A 25,204-nucleotide genomic window follows, 5' to 3' on the forward strand; every position below is an offset into this window, starting at 1 on the left:
TGCCAAACACTATTCTAAATATTTTACATATACTTCTCATTTTATCCTCAGAACTATTATCCCCATTTCATTGGTGAGATAACTAGGGCAGAGAATGTTTTAAGTAACTTGTACAAAGTCACACACGAAATAACATGTGGATCCATAAATTTCACCAACTAATCTAGCTCCAGATCATTACACTAAACTGCCAATAAGGTAATGTAGCAAACGTGCTTTGCAAATGGTACAGTGTGCAAATAAATGTAACATACACAGATTAAGAGCACATGCTTTGTACTCAGATCTAGTGTCAAGTCTCAATTCTATAATTTACTAGCTATGTGAACCTAAGTAAATCACTGAACTCTAAGCTTCAACTTCCTATTCTATAAAATGGAGATAATGAAGTAACAGTTCTTACTGGTGGATTTTACTGGTGGATCTTCTTGGTAGATGAGGGGCATTTTGGATGGAAAGGATTAGTAGAGTGCTTGGCATACAGTAAGCACTCCATGAATGTTCATTATCACTATCTACTACCAACAGTTCTGTTTATTATTACAAATACTCATTTTAGTACTGGTAGCATTTTCTAAAATAAGTAAAAGTCAACATGGAGGTAATAAAAGTTTATGAAATGAAGACCCAAAGTCTCACAGTAAATGACAGCACAATTTTAAGATGGAAAAGACTATCACTTACTTTAATATCATTATCAAGTTTTTATTTAAAGTGCCTGGGTATACATGAAAATGTGCTAGGCACTAAACAAAATTACCAAGACACAGTCCCTGACTTCAAAAACATACAATCAAGCAAATTAACTCTGCTGAATGGACACAAACAGCAAAACCTCCAACTGTGGGCATTTTCCCAACCAGACACAACTATGGTCGTCATCAAGTTCCCCTCTGCTTGTGGTGTGGTGGTAGAGAATACATGCAGAAGCAGCAGTTCAAAAAGAAATAATAAACCCAACCAACAGAATTTAGAATGATGAAGATTCAGGAAGAAATAAGCTGACTTTCTACCCTCTTACCTTCTTAAAAAACATTTTGGCTATCTTGGTACTAAGGATCTCTGTTAATCACCCAGAAGAGAAAAAAGGAAAGAGCCAGAAATTCAAGAGAACTCAGAGTAAAATGGTACAGAAACAAATTCTAAGAGAGAGAAGGAATGAGTTTCAAAGTTAGAAAAGCCAAAATAACTGCAGGTGAGTTTAAGTGAAACATGTTTATTCAGGATTCTATCATGTGTCTAATGCCTTAGAAACCAAACAAGTAATAGCCATTCTTAAGACTGCTGATCCTTACTCCTTTCCAATCCTGAGGTTTCTGTTAGCTTTTAAAGTCAGAAAAGAAAGAAAAAATAGCACAGGGTACAGAGGGATTTTGTCTAATGGAACAGCCAACATCATATTGCACATCTTAGAGCTCAGCTTCTGATCAACCAAGAGATCCACAGCTAAATCATAATCCTGGTAACCTGATTCCATTAAAAATGTAGCTCCTAAAACTCCTAAGTAAGGATCTAGAGTATATCCAGGAAATATTTCCTGGAAATCTAAAGTTTAATAAACATTTTTTTCCAGTGGTCATGCTATTTGAAAAGATCTTTTGCAACTTCACAACAGGAAATGATACACACTCATGCCTCTCTATCTCCATATCTTCTTGCCAAAACACCTATTGAGAAACCTCCATCCATACCCACAGTCTAAAACCATAGCAAAACCACATAATTCTCTGCTACTGAATCCATAGGCTCTTTAAAGCAAACTGAGTAGAACAGCCTATATATCATAAAGCAATCTTCCATATTCCTAAAAAAAAGGTACTTTTCAATAATACAAGCAATCTGTCAACCAAAAACTTAGCTCATATCTACATAAGTAAGCCAAAAATTAAGGATGTGTAACATATATATTCTGCAAAAACACATGTATTCTTCAAGAAGGTGGTTTTCTTCCTGAAGTAGGGAAGGAGGAGGGGGAGAGAGAGACATGAGCAAAACAACAACAAAAAAACAATTATTATGCATTCAAGGTCTATCTGTATGTTCTAATGAACACCTGCCAAGTGTCAGCCATACCTCCTCCAGCTCTCACTTGCACTATCCAAACTTATGAAGTTGAAATGCACATCATACTTTTTATTGTTTCTCCTCTTCCACTGCACTTAGATGTGGAAGGTATCTCAGGAAACAGGAGGGGTTGAATTCTGTAGGAAAACTCTTAACTGATCAAAGAACAGCAAAAGTAGATATAATTTATAGCCAGAAGAAGGTTTTAATATAAAATAAGCAGTTTTTGATGGCTCTTTACCTCCTTAACTACTTGTCCCCACAACAAAAAGTGCTATAAATATTTGCTTATATAGCCTGTATGCAGAAAAGCTTCTGGCACAAACTTCCTAAGACTGTTCTCCTTAAGAGCCTCAGGCCGGAGCCCTCTGAGAAGACAGAGCTCATGAGTCAAAATAAAACCAAAAAGTAAGGATGAAGACCAGAAAGAAATAGTAAGAACAAAGAATTTCTAATACCTTCTTACCTGTTCATTCTACCTTTTTAAACTTGTCCTGATCTAGCCTCTAATGCCTATCTGCCATAAGCCACTAATTTGTCTACTGTAATAAAATATTCCTACTCTCTCCAGGCAATTCTAATTTAGACAGACACCTCCTGATATAGTGCTATTTTTTCTCCTATGACCCAGATGAAACCTTTTGACAGTCCTTGGAATCCTCAATTCCTCCTTCTAAATTCCTACTCTGTGGCCCTAGAGTTATGACAGAGGAGACAAACTGTGAATGGTATTATGGAAATAGGTGAGCTGTAGTAAGGAATTCCAGCAACTGGGCTCCCCTCCACCCACATCAAGCTATTTTTCTTTCTTCCCTACAGTATTTAAAAAGTGAAATAGAGAGCAAGAGGCTGATATGCAGATGAGAGGCTACAGCAAAGAGCCACTCCAGCTTTTTAGGAATACTCGTATCTTTTCATTGGTTGAAGGTACTTAAGTCTGGAAAATATCTTTGGAATATGTCATGTGTAAGAATGCATAAAAGATAACACCTTGCAAAAGTCAAACATACAGATTTAATAATGTGCAACTAATGAAGATGGTTTATAAATGAAATACCACCTACACATTTAGTTCCCTAAATATATTATGCTATTAATCATTAAAGTTAGATCTGTAAGTACAAGTTTTCCATACGTGGAAAAGTCAATCTGTTTTTAAATTAAAGAGAAATTATCACTCTAATTCTTAAAAATAAAACTATCAGGGTATAATTCAAGTGTAGCTGCTCATAGTCACTGAATAAACTTAAATTTGATAAAACATTTAAGGTTCAACCAATGCACCTTTGTTGAAGCACATTTAGCTGAAATAACTTTGAGTCTGGTTTATTTCCATCACATATAGTACATTTTTCCAACAAGAGCATGTACATTCAATATAGAACATTTCCAGCAACAGTTACAGTCTTTCTAGTTTCCTTTCACAGTATATTTTAGTGCAAAGCACTGGGAAGGGTAAATGTTTTTCTAGCTATAGAAGCATTTTATTATGACCTTGTGGATCTTCAACATTTTAAAATTTTATACAAAAAGTATATAGATGGACAGGGTCCCTCCTAAGTACAGGTGTGAACCTATATAAAAACATGGTATATTCTCTGCTGTACCTTTTAAAATTATAATCTGACAAAAATTACTAAAAAATAAAATATTTCCTAAAAATTACAAAATATTGATACACAAAAACCTGCCCAATATTTCATAAAGATAGATGTACTTGTTTTTCCTAAAATCTTGATTACAAAAAATGGACAAGAATTCATTATTTTCCAAATTTTACAGTAGGAATCAAATAGCATCTAAAGTAGTCATTTAAGATTTTACTTGGGAGAAAATTCAGGGTTTATACTCCCATCATCCTTTTTTAGCAATATTTAAAGAAATAAACTAATATCATAAGAAGTGGTTGTGCATGGATTGTCTGCATCCACAAAATATCAGTAAGCTATTTACTACCTTCATATTAACATTAGTAAATGTGTGATCTTAAAAAAAAAAACTGAAAAATTAAGTTGCATCTATTATTAAAGTGCTTTGTATAAAATGTAAAGAAAAAGGGGGAATGTTTAATTTTCATAAACACCTCAGATGTTTACAAATAAAAAATGTATGATCCATGGATGAAAATGAACTGGAACTTTCCTGTATTATATATTTTAGAATGAAACGTTCAAACATTTAAGTGCTAGAGAACAAGTTAGAAATAAATGAACGTAGAATTATTACAAATATTTAATAGGCTAAATATTTATAATTTGTTGATACTAATTTCTCTTTTGGTCCTAACATACACTCACTAGGAAATATATCTGTACAATCCAGATAAAATTTTGCCACATAAAGTGAAACAAAACTAAAATCACTAAGATATAGTCTTTTTGTCAATTAAAAATCACCAGTGGTGATATATATTCTTCAAGTTGTTGATCACTTTAATCAACAAATTGTTTGGAAAACAAACTTTGCAACGTTTTTGTAGAAACTATAGACCAAATTCACAAGGTCAAGGGTGGTTAGCTGATGGACTGTAATGACAATATGTAATGTCACAGCTACTTGGAAGTGCTGGGAGAGGCAGTGCCTTAGAAACGAGTGGTTAGATGGTTATTATTTTAGTCAGAAAACAGCAGTTACAGTTGAATATTTATGAATTTGTTTTTCCTTTTTTTCTCATAGTACCATTTGAAGACGTTTAGTGGTTCTAACACCAATTTAAAGTCTTTCCACAAAAATGAACTCCAAACCTTTTCGTACATCACTTGAAGTTATCTGAGGAGAAATGGGAATAAATGAACATTTTTGAGTTTACCAATAAAACCTTGTTTTTAAAATTATACAATAGTAAATGACTTCTAAAGGATGGTTTCATCTCAAGTTTCCACACAAATAAAAAAATGTGTGATACTCAAACCACAACATTTAACCTACTCAGCACTCAAACTAAGTATACTGCTTTAAAACCTGAATCCAAAACTAACTTAATACTAATTAAATATATTAAATGCCTTAATACAGGGAACAGGTACTGAAGGTAAACTTTTAAAAATATAGAGAGACTTGCAAAAACAAGTATAGGGAGTCTACTCCTTCTTTTATATTGCATTTTAAAAATCTACATTTATTTCAAAACCTTCTAAAAAATTAAAATTTTTTTCTTTCTTCCCTAGGGATTCTCCTTTTCTTACAACGCACAACCACAAAAAACCAAACCAAACCAAACCAAACCAAAACAAAACAAAAAAACCTCTGTTTAACAATATTAACTATGTTGAAATGATCACAAAAAGTCTATTTAAAACAAAAAGGGAAAAGTTAAGATTTGGAACCTATATAATCACTTTTTCCACAGATCAAAACTAAAAACAATAACTAATGCATACTTCCAAAGAGAAGGAAAAAAAAATCCAAACTTTTGTCTATCAAGTTTCCCCCTTTGACTGGAAGCACTAGGTTAAATGTAAATAATAAATGCTAATTGTTCTAAATTCAATTTGGGGATTTTTTTTTTCTGAGTGTAGCACTTTATTTAGCCATCACAGATTAATTTTTACAATAATTACAGTGCCTCAAAAGACTTTTTTCCTATAATTATCGCCTTCACAAATTCATTCTAATATATTTAACTTTTCCTACAATGTATTAATTAGTAGACTAGGTCACTAAATCAAATCAAACCTGTGCAAAGTTAGTTAAACAGAAGACTTCTATTGTAAACATAAGCCAATATAAATGTATATATTTTACAACATTGAGAGGAAAGCACTGACCCTGTGCCATCTACCTACCACTACATTGCATTGTCCTGTGGAAGATAAGTTCTGAAGTTAACTTTTGTTCCCAAGCCACTGGAATAAAGGTCACTGAAGAGGTAAATGCAATATGCACATTACTCTTGCAGTTCCCATTGCCATAAGATATATGGAAGCAAACATGTGTTAAAATGGAACCAGCTATAAATTATGGTCAAATGATTTTTTTAGTTCGATGGGGGAAAAAAGCAAAACTCTGTAACTGTTCCTCACCAGACAAGAGCCTTAGATCTTGTACTTCGGCCTTTGGTTTTGTTTCCTTCAGGTGAATTGGAAGCATTTGCCTTATGAGTTTTCTTATGATGTTCAAGATAAGTCTTTTTGGCAAATGCCTTTCCACATTTATTGCATCTGTGAAGAGAAAAGTTTTTTGTGACTTTTACTTCAATACCAACGTCAGCTACTTCATACTTTTTACTAGGAGAGTTAGAAGTGCCATCATGTTTTGAATCACTATGTTTTGCCTCATCCCTCGAAGGGCCTCTTTTTGCCACTTTATTTAGAACAAAATCAATGGGCTTCTTTATAGCTCTGATCTCTAAACTGGCGGTTATTTTCCCAAGGTAGCGGGATGACTTTTTATGAACCACAGTTATATGTCGTATCACATCACGCTTCCGACGAGTTTCATAAGTGCAAAGAGGACACTTGTAGAATTTAACATAAATGTTATTCCCATCTGTGTGCAACTCAATGTGTTTAGTCAAGTTCTGTTTGGAAGTAAACTGACGTTTACAAAGTTTACAGTAAAGTTGCTTAAAGTCAAAGCCAGCTGAAAGTTTTGGTTTCCTGGTTTTTTGCTGGCCACCTGCAGCAGACGGACTAGTTGATTTAGGGCTTTCAGAGTCTTGTTTAACTTTATTTTTCTGTGCTGCCGGTGTGTTCTTTTTTTCATTTGAATGATTTGTTCCCTTTAATTCATTCTGTGGAGAATGGGTGATGGAAGGGGGTGAAGATTCTACAGAATCTGCTGGTTCAACTTTAACTTTTATTTCTGAACTGCTGGCAGTATTATTAGGGCCTTTCTCTCTTTTAGAGTTTGTTCCAGAAAGAGTTATCTTGTGGACAATTTGCATATGTCTTTTAAGCATTATTTGTGAACTATATTTCCTCTTGCAAAGGAGGCATTTGCATGCAGTTAAATTGTATTCAGCCTTTGAAGACGACTTTTGTTTTCGAGTCTTAAAAGATTTTTTAGGAGAAACAGAATCCAGGAACAAAGGTTGCCCAGGCTTTGTTGCTATATCAGGAGTAATTGAATCCCTCCTTAGTCCTCTATGAACTTCATCAAAATGCCTCCTTACATTCGCTTTTGTAGCAAATGATTTACAACATACTGGACAACTCCTACTTATTGGAACTAGAACATTCTTACTGCGTCCTTTAGAGGACTGATTTGGATTCTTTCGTGTTTCAATGTACTTTTTTAGTTCTTCCATCTTTTTCTTGTGTACTTTTCGAATGTGACGACGAACACCTCGTCTGGAATTGAATTCTTTTCTACAAAGACAGCATATCAACTGGTGACCAAAATCAGAATTGTCAGAAGTTTCCAAGTCAGCCTGTGATTCCTGAGGTTGCTCATCAGATGTAGGTGCAACTTCATCTGCAACAATCTCAACAGGCGGGGGCTCTACAGTTTCCACCTCCGTATCTGCAACTGGTACTGTTTTAGACTGTTCAGTGCTGGTTTCCTGTATTTGAACTTCAGTTTGTTCAGGAGTACTGCTTGACTCTGTGACTTCAGTAGGATTATCAGTCCTTGAAATATACTGAAACACTGCATTTTGATTAGTTTCTATGGGTTCTAGCTTAATAATATATTCTCGCTTGTCCACACTTGGATATATGGCTTCTAGGAGATCATTTATGGCTTGGCTTTGTTTATCATTTACATCAGGAAGGTCTGTTAAGGAAAAAACAACATTTTAATCTGAAATCATCTGCCTGCTCTAGCTATCTAATATTTAAAAATGTATTATGAATCTCTATCTTAAAATTTATTACTAGTTTATATTTATTTTTAGAAGAGTATTATCTACTTTTATGTATTTTAAAACTAGAATTAAACTAAAATTAATTTAAAATCTCATCAACATACACAAATGTTAAGGAATAAATCTGAAGAGCTACTTCCACTCCTAAGTGCCCTTAACACCAACTACATAAGCACACCAATGTCCTAAATAATTAAAACAGTATTTCAAATTTTCCATCTAAAATTTTCAGACTAGCAAAGGCAAATCAAAGTTCTCATAACCCAAGATAGATAACACATCATGAAGAATGTACTATTATATAAAAAAATGATTCTTTTTTTGGAAAACATAACAGCATTCCTATTAACTTAATCCGTAATAATCTAGTCTACTTGTAGAGAGGAACCCTTAAAGATCTTTGGAAATGGAAAAGAAAGATTTGTAGGATATAAAAATGAATGACACGTACAGAAGTCTTTGCTATTACAGGGCTTAACAGGATACGATCCCATTCAAACAAGTGATTAAAAACTATAGATTTATTCCAAAAACAGAGCTAGTTTTATGTACTTGCACAATAATTATGTCCCCTATAGACAATCAAATATTCCTCCTATAACAGATTTATCTAACACTGGTTATGTTTCCATACAACTCTAAAATCTAGCTACAAATATAGCATCAAATCTGATATTTAGAAAACAAGAAATAATTCATTATTGCTCTTCTAGAAATCTTCCCATTTAAAACGGATAAAGTAGTGTCTAAAAAGATAACACTTTCACCAAAGTACTTCTAGAATGAGTATTGCCAAGGAAAGTGCACAATAATCCAACAGATCCATTTATTCATATTTCTAAAAGTCAACTCTACACTAAAACAAGGAAAACTATCACAAATATCACTAATTTTCTACTAGCACTTTATTTATTAAAATATCAGATTTGAAACTAATTCCTACAGACTGCCTTTTCATTTATATCTCAATGATAAAAACAAATATAATAAGATCTAGGACTATAATAAGATCTAGTACTAGGAAAAATTTCCAAAGATGAAATTCTTATTTCAACTATGTCCTACAATATACTTTAAATTAGTTTCATGCTAGCAATTACGTGGTAATTCTGATATTTGGAATTTTCATTTCATTCCTATTCCAAGAAAGTTAAGTTGAAAAGTGCACAAACTCCACAATTCAACTACAGTTTCAAATGGACAAAATAAGTTCTATAATTTGTAAGACCACAAAGAGTTAAACCCCTGAACAAGAAATAATGAAAGTAACCTATTACTTATTAAAATATCTTAAGGAATTGATATCAGTTCTTTAAAGCAAGAAAATAATACCATTACATATACTGCTAACTTAATCATACATGGGCAATACACTTAATCCAACAAACATTCAGTTCCTCAAAGACTTTATTAGCCTACAACCTGCCTTCATCACATAAAGCTACTTCAGATCTCAAGTTGGCCTATAACACAATCTCATTTCTGATAAAATCATCGATTTATAAATAAATTTCACCGAGAACAAAACTGATCTTCAAATCAAGACCCAGAAAAAAATAGAAAGGTTATTATTTTTTAATGCTCTTCTTACCATCCCCAAGAAATCAATGCATTTACTCGTTCTTTGCTCTATTTCTAATCTTCTTATTTACTTAAGAATAATCTTAGTAAATTATCAGTCATATGTAACAAGTTGTTGAAGAAACAGAAATGAAAAATACCAATACTCCCTTCAAGCACTCACATTTTAACTTAGAAAAATCCTGAATATAAACTATATGGTCCATATAAACATTCAAAAACAATATCCAATATCTTGATATAAATAAGTGTACTCATAAAACTAACCTCTTTAAGAAAAACACAAAAGCACTCATATTAAAGTACTTGTCTAAGAAAATGAACATTAAGTATTTAATTTTATTCCCCATCATTAAATTATTGATACCATTTTTTTAAAGATTTTATTTATTTATTAGTCAGAAAGAGGAAGAGAGCGAGCACAGGCAGACAGAGTGGCAGGCAGAGGCAGAGGGAGAAGCAGGCTCCCCGCCGAGCAAGGAGCCCGATGTGGGACTCGATCCCAGGTTGCCGGGATCATGACCTGAGCCGAAGGCAGCCACCCAACCAACTGAGCCACCCAGGCATCCCTATTGATACCATTTTAACACAAATGTATAGCTGCAGTATAAGAACACTTAGCTGTAAAATGCATAACAGAATATATGAATAATACTTACTGTCATCCATCTGGAGACTTGGTGGGCAGTAGAATTTTTTATGGGTAATTAAATTTGGTAATCCTCTGAAGAGACTGCGGCATAATTTACATTCAAAAATAGTGTCCACATCTTTTAATAAAATGTGCTTAAGTTGTTTAGTTCCTGAAGGAAAAAGAAAATAAAACTTAACACAAAAGGTAAATTTAATGTGCATTTTTAAACTGGGCAACCACTGTTGACAATCCGAAGTGCAATTACTCTTTGCAAACAAAATACACGCATTGCCAATTTCCACCATTTGTATTCAGAACTAACTTATAAACTAAATTCTAAGTAAAATTCTATCACCACCTGGATATTGTGACAGCTAAAACTGATATTCTTTTTCTAATTCAGCAGCCAATCAATTCTTAGCATATCCCAACAGTGGTTTCAACATCTGGCTGATCATCACAATAACCTGGGAATAATGATGTACATGACCCCCTCTAGAGATTCTGATGCAATAGATTTGGAAAGGGAAAGAATTAAACATACCCCTCATCCACCAACCCCCTACTCCTTGCCAAAGTTTCTCGCTGCTCCCTTCTGCATTAAGACGTGAATATGGAGTTCTGTAATACGTTTTCCCAATTCCTTAAAGAAAGTCGAAACTGTGTCACAAGACTGCATGTGACTTTTCTTTTTAAACTCAGCTCAAATTACTTCAGGTTCTGGGTCAACATGGGATTATGGTCATTGAGTGTCAGAGTATAGAATCCTTATGAATTTTGCTTAGGCCTCCTGATACCACTATAAATTTATTCAAAGCCTTTCTCCCTCAAAAACTCACTCCAAGTGCAACTAATTAAATACTGATAGTTTACAGTTTAAACTAATTTAAAGCCTATCTTCCCCATTAGATTATAAACTCCAAAGCAGCCAAGACCAAACCTGTCTTATTTATAACTACAAAGTATTCAGCTCTGACAATGCTCAATATTAAAATTAGTTGAAGAAATGCCACTGATACAGGGAATCTAAGCATTACGACAGAAGACCAAAAGGTAGGGGAAAAAAAATGGCAATGAGCATCCAATCTTTAAAATAAGAACATCCACCAGGAATAAAACACAAATAGAATTTGTGTTTTAAATTTAAATTTAAATTTGCCATTATTTCCTATAGGTTTTTGCCACAGGTAAATTGACAAAGTTGATCTGCCATGCTTTACTAATTAATTAGCCTTTAATTGCCTCAAATAAAAAAGACGCTAATAATATTGACTTCACTATTAAACCTTTAAAACTATCTAGGTGCAAAGTGTCCTTCTATCATTCCACAAGTACTTGACACTTGACACTCTGTTAAGCTCTGGGACTACTACAAACTATACTATCCATCTTCTAAAATGAATACACCAAACCAAACCTATCTTAGACAATCATGAAAGAAAATATGAACCTAAATCCCAGAAAAATTAAATTACACATCTGGGTTTCTATTGGGAAAAAAATAAATATAATGAAATCATTTCCACCATTTCTCAAATCCGAATCAATGGTTTACTGCACTAAACCGTATTACCATGAAATCAGAAAACATAAATTTAAAAGGATTCAGAGGACAGCCTGAGTATTATTCTTAATATAAAGGTAAAATCAGGGTGCCCGGGTGGCTCAGTGGGTTAAGCCTCTGCCTTCAGCTCAGGTTATGATCTCAGGGTCCTGGGATTGAACCCCTGGGATTGAGCTCTCTGCTCAGCAGGGAGCCTGCTTCCCCCCTCTCTGCCTGTCTCTCTGCCTACTTGTGAGCTCTCTGTGTCAAATAAATAAATATTTTTTTAAAAAAAGGTAAAATCATACATACATACACACAAACACACACATGCACGCACTTTCTTAGTCCACTTCGCATTACAAAATATACTTGCAAAAGACTGCTTTTGTTTAGTTCATAGTTAACCTCCTAAGTGACTGACAAACTATGAGAAGTAGACTGATGATAAAAATATTTTAGATAAACCTAACCTATCTACAGAAGTATAGTTAAGTGCAGCACCAGTAAGAGGAAAACACAGAAAACTTTGTGCACTTTAATTCCAAATTGAAATACCTGCTAGACCCATACTAAAGATTCAATTCTGCCTTTAAAAATAGTCAAAAAAAGATTGAAGAGGAATGCAAAAACAAGCTGAACTAGGTTTAAGAACCCAATTGAAGATTTAAACAGAAAGTATGAGGTTATACATAAAAAACAGTTACTGCTAAAAATACAAGACTGCATCCCTAAATCAGAGATCTCACTTTGTCCATCAGGTTTGCTCAACTATAAAAATTAATTAATTAAAAATTAAAGAGGGGGCGCCTGGGTGGATCAGTGGGTTAAGCCTCTGCCTTTGGCTCGGGTCATAATCTCAGGGTCCTGGGATCAAGCCCCACATCGGGCTCTGCTCAGCAGGGAGCCTGCTTCCCCTCTTGCTCTCTGCCTACTTGTGATCTCTCTCTGTCAAATAAATAAATAAAATCTTTTTTAAAAAATTAAAGAGAAATAGATAGGTATTTTTGTTTAGTCCTGGTTACAGAACTAGTTATATTTAGCTGAGTGTATATTTGTTTCCAATAGCATCCTCCCCCAAAAATCTCTGGCCCTACCCTTAACTCATCAATCTTAATTATCATTCACAAATCCTTTCCCCACCCCATCCCACCTACACACACACACACATAAGCACAGTTGTGTTGACACAGGTACATCAAATTTGGGTTCACCAAATTGTTTCTCTCTCTTCTCAGGACTTCACCTATGTTTTTTTTTTCTCCCACTGCCCTGGTCTGGCTCACTTCTAGTAATCCTTCAAACTCTGGGGCGCCTGGGTGGCTCAGTTGGTTAAGCAACTGCCTTCGGCTCAGGTCATAGACCTGGAGTCCCAGGATTGAGCCCCAGGATCAAGCCCCAGAATTGAGCCCCAGGTTCAACCCCCAGGTTCAAGTCCCAGAATCGAGCCCCAGGTTCGAGACCCAGGATCTAACCCCAGAATCAAGCCTCAGAATCGAGCCCAAGGACTGAGCCCCAGGATCGAGTCATGCATCCTACCCTCCCCACTCTCATGCTCTCTCTCTCTCTCTCTAATAAATAAAATCTTAAAACAAACAAAATTCCAGGTTAGAAGTCACTTCCCCCAGGAAGCCTTCTGATTCCTGGTTTTTGTTACGATTTCTTCACCCTTATCCCTACAGCACCCTATACATCTGTACTGTATTATCCCAGTATCTTGTAATTATTTTTCTGTAGTCCCACTAAACTGGAGGCTCTAAAAGAACGGAGAAGATACCTTTTTTTTTTTTAAAGATTTTATTTATTTATTTGTCAGAGAGAGAGAGAGAGTGAGAGAGAGAGCACAGGCAGACAGAGTGGCAGGCAGAGGCAGAGGGAGAAGCAGGCTCCCCTCCGAGCAAGGAGCCCAATGTGGGACTCGATCCCAGGACGCTGGGATCATGACCCGAGCCGAAGGCAGCCGCTTAACCAACTGACCCACCCAGGTGTCCCCGGAGAAGATACCTTTAATGCTTACTGGCTATATCCCCACCTCTCAGGACTATGCCTGACTGAGGTTTGTTAAATGACATACTAGAAGCTTTATGTTTAAGGAAACCTTCTCTATAGATTTTTTTTTAGGGTATAATAAAGTTGCCTGGGAAGCCAAAAAGGAGACCTCAAAGATTTTTCTAATTCAACTTACACACTTTACAAATGAGAAAAATAAGACGTTGCCCATTCCATAAATACAGACAATAGAAGTTTTTCCCTAAGTTAGTTTTAGTTGACATTTAAGGTTTGGATGTTTTTCCCATGTGGTCATAATGGCTTTGGACATAATGGTCTCATTAGCTACCATTTTTGACTGCTCTGCTCACTAACAATTAGACACAGCCAATCATCTGTGCCTCTGTCAACAGCTAAAACTTTCTGTCACCTGAGACAACAGACATGGTCATCTGGACAGCAACATAAAGTTCTTCCACTGCCCTTGATCCTGAAAGAGACCCATGCACAATCTTACTCCTAATTATTCCTTTTCCTGTATGAGTAACGTTTTCTTGCCCTAGATCTTAAAACTATCTTAGAAGTCACTGTTTACTGATTACATTAATCAGTATCTTTCAAAAAAAAAAAAAACAAAAAAACAAAAAAAAAGCCCTCCAAAGAGTAAGGCTTCTGATGATTAGAAATTAACTAATTAGTGAATATTTCAGATTCTCATAATAGATGCTCAGTAAAAATTACTCAAATCCCAACAAGGGTTTAGTCATGTGCTATTCCTTAACATCAAATACATTGTATGTACTGAGAAAAATATTTACAAGATTTTTTTTCAAAAGGAATCAGTATTCAGTTTTACATCAGGGTGGAGGGGCAGTCACTTTACATGATGAGATATTAATTCTAACTCTTCTGTGCCAAAGATAAGCTTCCATTTTTTTCCTTAATATATGGATATGTTGGTCAATGACCATTTTAAGTTGTAGCAGTAATGATTTTTAAATGGTATACTGCTTGCTTTATGATTCACACATGAGCTTAATCATTTTTAGCATGACTGTTTAAACGCACTGCAAGCGAAGCTGTAATTCCTGTCAAAAATGATTTCCAAGGCCAGTTTATGAAGGAAATTTCTAACTGATCATCCCTTAACAAAAGTTCTTAAAGTGGGGGGGGGGGGGGTTAAGAAAATTTAAATTGATTTCTTAAAACTACCACCTGCAAGAGTTGGTTAAAAAAAAATTACTAGGTTGGGTCGCCTGGGTGGCTTAGATGGCTGAGTCTGCCTTCAGCTCAGGTCATGATCTCAGCATCCTAGGATCAAGCCCCACATCAGGCTCCCTGCTCAGCAGAGAGTCTACTTCTCCCTTTCCCTCTGCCTCTCTCCCCCTGCTTGTGCGTGCTCTCTCTCTCTCAAATGAATAAATAAAATCTTTCTAAAAAAATTACTAGGTTCATTATGGAACAGTACTACATACTACAATAAATGTATAAGCAAAACAAAATGATTCTAGTGCCTACTTGGTTAATATTTTCGTCTTACAAACATTTTTTGGACACCTATTAAATATGAGTTTGCAATGTTATTACTGGAAACATGAGAGTGAAGGATCTGATCTGTGCCCTTAAGAAATTCCCAGACTAATATAAATGTCTGCTCCTCTAGGAACATAGCCTTAGATGACATTCTTTGAAGAATATAAGAACAACAAATCAAACAAATAAATCTACATCTGTCTTATTCATGCAAAAAATATCTAGTCTGATTTTAAATTTCCTAAAATTGTTATGTAACAACCAAAAACAAAACCTATCTGATAACGATGCTCTCTTATCTTACATATCTCCGAAAAATCACACTTCCATTCTAAGTTTTTGTTTGCAGTCAGGACTAAGGCATCACCATCCAGAAACAGCTTACACTAAATGCAGGTAATGTTTTAAACAGTACAAAACCAAAACGAAACAAAAAACTCTTCTTAGAAGTTAAATGACCAAACCTAAGAGGATAATGACAATAGCAAATACCATACAAAGCTAATTCTCATTTTTCATTACAAGTCACTCCTCCCTAAGAGTCAGAAAAGATACTCTTCCTTGCACATAGTAGTAGTGTATTTTATAGACTCTTTTTTCTATGATATTATATCTATTTTTATAACGTTATATATTTCAAGGATTCAAAAAAACAATATCAACTTCATAAGAAAGACCAGTTTTGAATATTAGACTAAATAATTATCCTTCTCTTTTCTCCCCATGAATATCAGACTAAATAATTATCCCTCTCTTTTCTCCCCATTTTTCTGTTTCTAATCTTAGGACATTCAATAGCTCCTTTGCCTCTACCAGAAGATTGAGAGACTAAGAAAGAATATTAAGCTCAATTAAATCGATTTTAATAAATGTCTCATCGAAGTACACCTTTTTTGTTGTTGTTGTTACTTAAAATTCTGTTTCAGTTTGGGGAGAGAGGTCAGGAAGAAAGGAAGCTAAAATAAAAGTGTCAATAAAAAGAAGAGAAATTTGAAGACACCGAGTCACAGATGTGATCCTAGAAGGTCTAATAGAGCTAAGGCAGCGCTCTAGCAAAAGGCAGGACGCAGTCAAGATAGTACAGAAGCCAGGGATACAGAGCAAACAGCATGTCTCAAAGTCATTAAGCCATCAGGGATTTCAGAGTAGAATCTGTAGGTTGGAGCAAAATAGGCAACCTTCTAAAAAATGAGGTATCTATCTATGGACAAATGTCAAACAACAGCAAAATGTACGTTAATAAAGCAAAAATACATAACAGTGTGCAGAATCAGCTACCATTAGCACTGGGGGAAAGAGTAAGGGATATATGCTTGTACATGTATACAGGGTCTCTAGAAGAAGACACATAAATCATGTAGCAGTGGTTGCCTGAGCAGAGACTTACTTTTGTATTTCTATACATCCTTTTATACTTCCTTATTATTTTTAAACCACAGGCACTTATGACTTAATCCAATAATATTACTTATTCCAATATAGGAATATTACTTGATTCCAGAAAGAAAAATCTACTCAAATTAATTTAAAAGTGAAGCAGCCAGAAATAAAAAGATATCAGAAGTCAAGAAAGATTCATCATTTAAAACCAGAAAAACAGTCCAAAGTAAAGACTAAAGTGTGAGGCAAAGAAAACAAGTCAAAACTGATCATGCAGTCAGTACAGCACATTTGGGGCTGGCAGACCAAAAAAATGAGTTAACTCATTCCTCAGCCTTTTATGAACTTCCAGCTTGGGTAGGAATTAATACCAGGTACAGATAGCCAAGTGTGGACAGAAGGTGAGTAACTTAGAAATGGTATAATAGCTAAAGACAACTACCTGAGCTTAAAGATTAAGCTAGATATCCTAACACATTACTAATGCCCCACCTGACTTAGCCTCCACAGGTTAGTGAGAGCAAAAGCACAGACTTTGGATAGTTCTTTTAAATGCAGTATCTGTAACCCAGCTGCAATGGAAAGAGTCTAGAAAGAAATGAGTCACTGAAGGTGTGGCTGAGAGTAGAATGGGACCAGGAAGAACTTAGAGGGTAAGAATGGATCTTCCTCCCTAAGTCATGTGGCCCAAACTTCCGTTCTATCCTCCCAAAGTTTCAGTCAGCCAGGGCTTGGATACTTCACTACCAAAGAGCTACCTTAGCAAACTTTAGATTATACTGATGAAGAGATTACAATCTTGAGGAAATTAAAATTGCTTAGTTCTGAGACACATTAACAAAGTAAAAGAATTCCTTTCTTTAAATCCAAAATTAGTTCTTTGTATTGCTAAGCATATTTCTAAACCACTTCTAATTTAAATAATTGGGTTCTCAGAATTAAATTTATAGTATTTTCAGAATTTTCCTAAATAAAACATAACTCAGAGGGCAAATGTGAATTTAAAAGGTCAGAAGGGGACATTTAAAAAAGAACATTTTACCCATTTCACAGACACTTTTCTGCTAAAGAAATAGCAAATACAGGAAACAGACATGAGCACAGTGCAAAAAGAAAACAATTTCATTTCTAAATATTCATCTTCCAAAGTTAAACATAGATTTTGAGAACAGGATCTTCTTGAAAAGGTATATTTTATAAGACAAAGCATTTATGAATGAACCAATTCTAACTTCTTAATCAAATAACACTATAATAAATTGAAGTAAGTATAAAATAATCTTATTCATTTCAAATTTTGGATTTTAAAAAAGAAACCTATAGGGGTAGCTGGTTGGTTCGGTCAGTTAAGCATTGACTCCTCTTGAGCTAAGGCCATGATCTCAGGGTTGTGAGATCCAGCCCTGCATCCGCCTCCACAATGGGTGTGGAGCCTGCTTAAGATTCTCTCCTCCACCCCCCCTCCTACCACTCCCACAGCCCCTCTCTCACCCTCTCTTAAAAAATAGAAAAAGAAAAGAAAAAAAACCTATAGCAAAGAATATAAAAAATGTGAAAAGCTATAACCTTCATTTTCTTGAGAAAGAACAAAAAGAATTACCTACCAAAAGTAGCTAAAAAACTCTTACTATGACCAGAAACTAACCATTCTTCTGTTATGCCAGAAATATATTATAAATACCACCCCTAGTAAGTAAAATTTTAATTGTATTTATCATAGGAAAATCTGACCTATCAGTTACTTCTGTTAATGAAGGACAACTATCAAAAATAAAAACAACAAAAGACACCCTAAAATAGATTGCGCCACCATTCAACATGAGCAAGGCATGGATACACACTCAATAGTTAACTGATTTAAATATACATAAAAGCAAAGCCATGAGGACTATAGATTAAAAATTGATTAAAATTAATAGATTAAAAACTGGGACGCCTGGGTGGCTCAGTTGGTTAAGTGGCTGCCTTCGGCTCAGGTCATGATCCCAGCGTCCTGGGATCGAGTCCCATATCGGGCTCCTTGCTCAGCGGGGAGCCTGCTTCTCCCTCTGCCTCTGCCTATCACTCTGTCTGCCTGTGCTCGCTCGCTCTCTCTCTAACAAATAAATAAATTTTAAAAAATAAATAAATAAAATAAAATTAATAGATTAAAAACAGATTAAAAATCTATTTAAAATTAGATTAAAAATCCAAGAAACAGATCTCGGGAAGTCAGAAATGAAAATAATTTTATTTTAGATTAAGTAGCAATCTATTTCTTAGATCCTAAAATATGGCAAATACGTTATTTCTCTTTACAATGACTTAAAAATAAGCACCTTACAGCATTTATCAATACAAAACAATTGGTTACATACAAATTATCTTTTCCTTTTAATCTCAGAAATTTTTTAATAGAATAGTAAGCTTAAGAATAATAACAAAGGTATTCTAACCCTTAAGTTTCCATCAATTAAGTGTCCCATCAATCACGTATGTTTGCTTATTTATATCTGACTCAATAGTCTGCGATGTCAGAGAAGCCAAATCTACAAAAGGTGGATAAGTGGATCATAAGAATCACAACCTATGATCTCACCGAGAAAGGAGTTCTAACAGTTCTCAGTCATGGATATGTAGTAAGCAACACGTATTTTAAAGCACTGCACTCCAACTGCACAAATATACTTCTTATACATGCAATTATTATAATGATCTAATAGAAAGTGAAGCTAAACAAATGTATTCAAAGAGACCAGGGACTGGAGTAAGTATTTTTCCTGTCTTGTGCTCTATCAAAGATGTTGAAACTCCAGGGTTAGGTGAGTCACATAAACAGAGATGATAAAGTAATTAATCTAGAACAAGTGACATCTCAGATATTCTGAATAAATAATCTACTCTGCCAATGCTTATAAAGACCCAGTATAATTTACTAGTGCCCATTAAGGGTTTACAAAGATATGCCAAAAAATTAACAATAAATTGTTGAGAAGAGGCATGTTACCAATAAAAATACCACATGTATTTCTTTAAACCACACTAAGTTTATTTCTATATTAGTATATAATATATAGTACTGAAAAAGAATCTAAATCAAGTCAATATTTATTCATCCACTTTTTAAAAATTAGACAATTAAAAATATCCTATAAAACCAATGTACACATTTTAGTATGATTTCTAGGTAGTTTTTAACTATTATGTGAAGATTGAAAAATACATCCTAAAACATTCATACCTGATCGAAAGCACTCAATTATTTGTTGAATACCAGATTTGGATGTCTGTAGTGGTTGCTGTAACAAAGGAGCATCTCCAGGTTCCAGGATATAAACTACATGGAAGACAAACACCCACCCCAATCCCCACAAAAAAAGGGTTATTTAAATCATTTACTATTGAAGAAAAACAATGGTTTGCTACAATCATGTTAATGATAATCACACTTGTTCGTATATACTTCACCATCATCTTTGTAAGGCACAATGAAATAATGGGAAAAAAATAACTAAGATTATTCTCAATTCAAGGCTAAATTAAAGCTACTTAACGCTTCAAATGCAAAGATTTACTATTTTGGTATTTACTACATATTCGTCATGTTTGCCTTTTTATTCCCCTTGAAGAGGAGCCTCTGTATTTAATCAAAATTCTAGGGCAACGATGTCCTAGCCACATCTCATAAACCATTCCAGAATCCTCTGGACAATCTACTACAGCTCTCTGGGCAATTATGAGAGCAAAACTCAAAAACCACTGCCTAAGGAAAGAACTAGTGAAGTGCACAATGACAGATGTTCAAGAATGTTCACTGCAGCCTCTAAATAATAGAGAAAAAATTTCAAACAACTTAAAAATCTCTCAATAGGAACCAGACTAAATAAACTATGAAACAGCCCTACAACAGAGTCCTTCACGGCTGTTAGAAAGCATGAGCTAAATCTACATATACCAACAACAAAGGTTGTCAAAAATAGATTGCTGAGCAACAAAAACAGGTTAGAGAATATGATCTCACTTATATTAATATATATTTCAATAGATACAGAAAGAAATTTAATGTATATGTATGTTTATGTATAGCCACTAATATAAACATAAAAAGTCTAGCAAGATACCAACAAAACAAGGATTCTGTCAGGGTGGACTTTACCGGGGTGATTTTCATTTTCAGCCTCACACTTTGCTAGTGTTTCAGAGCCTGGGCTTTTAGAAGTATGCAGGTTAAAACACACTCACACACACACACACACACACACACTCTTTTACAATAAGTAAAAATACTATTTCCACTTTAAAAACAAAAATTTTCATTTTCATATACAGATGTCTACTTTCCAAAATTCTCAGATTCACAGTATAATTATATAATAAATTAGATTATGATAATATGAAAAAAGGTAACTGAAAAGGAAAACAGTTTTCCATCAGATACTAAAGATATGGTTTTGGTAGAGAAAAACCAGCCATTTTAATTAACTTTTTTCGATATGTTATAATGTTCTACTCAACTATTACCATCTTAACCCAGGATCATCCACTCTGTGGGAAAATAAGGAGGATTACTTCAATAATGTGTGCTGCTACTGCTTCAGGGCCTGGTCTTGGGCAGCATTTGGCTTTCTGATAAGGGCTAAAGCCTACTGTGCTATGTATATAGACACAGCCTTAGATTCTACGTTAAGGCCTCAAATCTTGTCCTCAGTGTATACAAGTTGGACGGAACTATCTCAGGACCAAGTCATTTTATTAAGTACAACTTTCCCAATTTTAAGAGATATGTAAGGAGTATTTTAAATGAATTAAGAACATGCACACACCCACAACTCATGTTGAGAACATCTGACATTGGCATTACCTGCAGCGATTAAAAATACAAAGACTACAGACCTGGACTTACTACACTAAAATATTTTTCTAACATTTATTAGAACAACTAAAGCAAATTAAACTCTCTGATCTCTTTCCCATCTCTAAAATGGGGTTAATAAAAGTACCTAAATTATAGAGTTCTATGAGGATTAAATGAGCTAATGTAGGTTAACTAGTTAAAACAGAGCCTGGGATATAGTAAGTGTTCAATAAACGTTCTATCACCACCACCACCACTGCCATCATCATGTACGAATCAATTGCTTTCTGACATCAAAAACTGAAAAACTGTTTCCAAAATCTAAGAAGTAGAATTCAACCTTTTAAAGATGCAATAACAGAAGTTTATAAATAGACTGATGATACCATTATTTGGATTAGATGGATCTCTCTTCATGATTTGTACAAAACAATTGACAAATAAAAATAATAACTACAAAAGAGTGGGTAGAAACTATACAGTTATAAAGAACTAAAAGTATCAAGGTTTGGCTCTATAAGTAGCAAGAATTTTAGAAAGGGAAAATTTTTAAAAAACAGTAATGAGTAAGGGAGGGATATGGAGAAAAAATAGAAATTTGGCCTCAGAGTCCCCTTTCCTCATTTAAAAATGCTCCATGAAATAAGTCAATCAGAGAAAGACAATTATTATATAATCTCCCTGACATGAGGAATCTGAGAAGCAAAATGGGGGGTTTGGGGAGTAGGGAAGGAAAAAATGAAAGAAGATGGAAATGGGAGGGAGACAAATCATAAGAGACTCAATCTCACAAAACAAACTGAGGGTTGTGGGGGCTGGTTGGGTTATGGACACTAGGGAGGGTATGTGCTATGGTGAGTGCTGTGAAGTGTGGAAGCCTGACCATTCACAGACCTGTACTCCTGGAGCTAATAATACATTATATGTTAATAAAAATAAGTAAGTTAATAAATAAAATAAAAATGCTCCAGAAAACTTTGATACACCAGCTTCCATTTCCACAAAAGAACATCTGATTTCAACCTACAGCAAAATTTGTTACCTAATCACCTTCAGAACACTACTACCACTATACACATCAACATCCTGAGACACCATTCAAAATAACCCCCAAGTTAGCTTAGTTATCCATGGAAACATCCACTTAGCATACAGATCTGTGTAGTTCCCACTGTAAAACAAACAAAAACCTAAAAAACTTTATATATTAGTATTTTATAAAAGTTTCTCTCCTATATCCTATCATCCCTCCCAAGATCAGTTTACACAACCATTAGGAAAAAAGCCATCATCTCCCTCTAATCAAAACACCCAAACCTCAGAAGTTAACATATGTCTTTATATCCTTCTAAGAACACACTTCCCAGAACCAAATACCTACTTTTGTAACAGTCTCTCCTACCTTAAAAAAAGCCCCTTAAAATAACTTTCTGCTTATGATGTCTGGGATTTACTTACAAATAATAGAGGGCAGGGAAGCAGTGGGAGGGTGGAAAACGGAACTGTGAAGAAGCGAGAATAGAGGGAAAAAAAAGAGATTTGTCCATGTATCGATATGCTGTATGACGCTTACAACAGGTTCCTTATACCATTCTCTCTACCTTTGAATTCTGAAAAGTTCTGTAAGAAACATTCTTAAAACATAAATAAGAAAGTACTTTACATACACTGACAGGCTTATATCACCATTCTTCACTACACATTGACCCATCCTATTAAGGCCTCCTCAGGAACACACTGCTCAGGGATCAGCCCCACTGTTCATAATTCAAAAGAGGCTAGATCCCTGATGACTGCCCATTAAAAGAACTTCTCAAACACCATGTTATCTTCTTCCCTCCATCTGAAGGCATCCTCTTTTTAAAACTATCGCAACATATTCCTTTCAGTACTGGAAAAACCTTCCACACAGCACTTACCTTCCTCTGAAATAATGACAATTAACTATCCTGTAAGTTAACAAACTTCTAGCTTTCCACCAAACTACTCTTCAGAAAGTGTTTAATCTAGCTAAGAAAGCAAAGAATCACAACTACTTATGACCCGGTAGTCTGAAAAATAAACTGCATTCAAAAAGCTTCTGGCAAAAGAAAGTTTAATTTTTTAAAATTAATGCAACTTAGATGATTTCTTGTTAATGAGGGAGGGAAAAAAAAAACAAAGAAGTTCCAATACATATTAAAAAGTTCAACTCTGAAAATCATCCTGAAAAAGACATTAAAGTCTCTAGAAAACTTTATCAGAATACACCAAATAAGGCATGATCACAAATTATTTAATTACTTGTCTGTATCTATTTCTTCCCACTCAAAAGTTCTATGAGGAAATGACCTTATCTCTTTTGTTCACCACTTACATGCACATCATCTTGGACAGTGCCTAGCACCTAACAGGTGCTCAATAATAATTTGTCAAAGAAATAAAGAAATAAATGAACATATAAACTTCTTCCTAAGTAAAAGGTTTTATTTAAAATTATTTCATTAACCAATTCGATTTAAATGACTTGAAATGTTCTAAAAAAAAAACTGGAATAAAAGATCAGTGAACTACAAGTATAAAAGGCATTCACAGCCTTCTACTTCAAAACTAACAAATTCTATTCAATATTTGATAAAATATAAATGACACATAAAATACACAAAATGTGCAGTATGAAGGGGTGCTGAGATAGGTTAGGGGCAGTTGAACACAAACTGGATCCCATCCTGGGACTATATTACTAGCAGAGGTAAGTTATTACTGATTTCCAATAAGTGGGGTGGGGGAGGGGGGTCGGGGGGGGGGACAGGGTCATAGTACATGTGTACCAAAATTTTCTGAAAATGGGAGTTCTTTCTCTTTACCACTGCCATTTTTTCCCATTAGTCAAAAAAGTCCTCTACCTGAACTCCACTGTGACAGAACCAAGTACACTAAAGCAGTTAAAATACTCCAACAAAAAAATAAGCAAAAGCACAAAGAGTCCTAATAATTTTTAGGTCAAAAATAATGATAAACACCTGCCTTTAAACTAGAATAGCCTTTGTTTGGTTTAGTAACATATGTACTCAATGATTCCCTTTTAACTTGTACCTCTAAATGTTTCTGACAAAACATATCAAACTTCTAGTAACTAGAAAACTCAAGTTTACATACCACATTTATCAAATTAGTCTTCTAATATTCTTCAAGAGACTCAAAAAAGGAACTTGTTCATTCCATAAATCCAACTAAAAACAGTTCTACTGAATAAACTACCCTAAAAATACTTATGTACTCTATCTAAATAACCAGATTTTTTATTTTTGCAATACAGTATATTCTGCACAAGAAAATTTTTTAAAGGTTGCAGTCAGCAAAACCTGATTCTTCCAACAAGCTGAGTTTAACAAACTTTTTTAGCCCAACCACACTCACTTTTAGGCTTTAACCGCTAAACCCTGGTGAATATGCGTAAGAAACTTAATTTTTAAATGTTTAAATGAATCCCCTTTCACAAAGACATGCTACTATTCTGCTACCTATTTTCTCCCCTGTCTTCAGTTTTAAACATTCAAAGGACACGGGGCAAATACTACTAACTGCAGCCTGCCTCAAAAGAAGGAAAAGGAACTGAGTGATTGATCTTGTGGAAAAGATTTAAGGTGACACTTCCAGCACTTTTTTTAAGGGATCAGGCAGAGGAGACCTCTTGTTTATACAAGCTTTTAGCTTCATAACTAGTTCTATACTGGGGAAAATTACAGCCTGCTTACTTAGACATGACTTCTTGGGCAGGAGGAAAAGAAAACTGGAAGGAAACACAAGGCAGAGAAGCTGTGAAGGAGGGCAAAGTAACTGGAGGGGAAAGGAATATAC

General features: G+C 34.6%; 1 protein-coding gene across 1 annotated transcript in view; it reads right to left on the reverse strand.

Annotated features, from left to right (window-relative positions):
• Window positions 1-25,204, reverse strand: part of ZNF800 (zinc finger protein 800) — a 46,841-nt gene that overhangs the window by 20,363 nt on the left and 1,274 nt on the right. Inside the window, exons 3-5 of the mRNA XM_080819054.1 lie at window positions 19,751-19,846; window positions 10,111-10,254; window positions 6,087-7,779 (exon numbers count right to left, since the gene is read on the reverse strand). Coding sequence (XP_080675180.1) covers window positions 6,087-7,779; window positions 10,111-10,254; window positions 19,751-19,846 — 1,933 coding nt within the window. The remainder of the gene's footprint in view (window positions 1-6,086; window positions 7,780-10,110; window positions 10,255-19,750; window positions 19,847-25,204) is intronic.

This window comes from Martes martes (assembly GCF_963455335.1).
Source record: "Martes martes genome assembly, chromosome: 11".
In the NCBI taxonomy this organism is placed as follows: Eukaryota; Metazoa; Chordata; class Mammalia; order Carnivora; family Mustelidae; genus Martes; species Martes martes.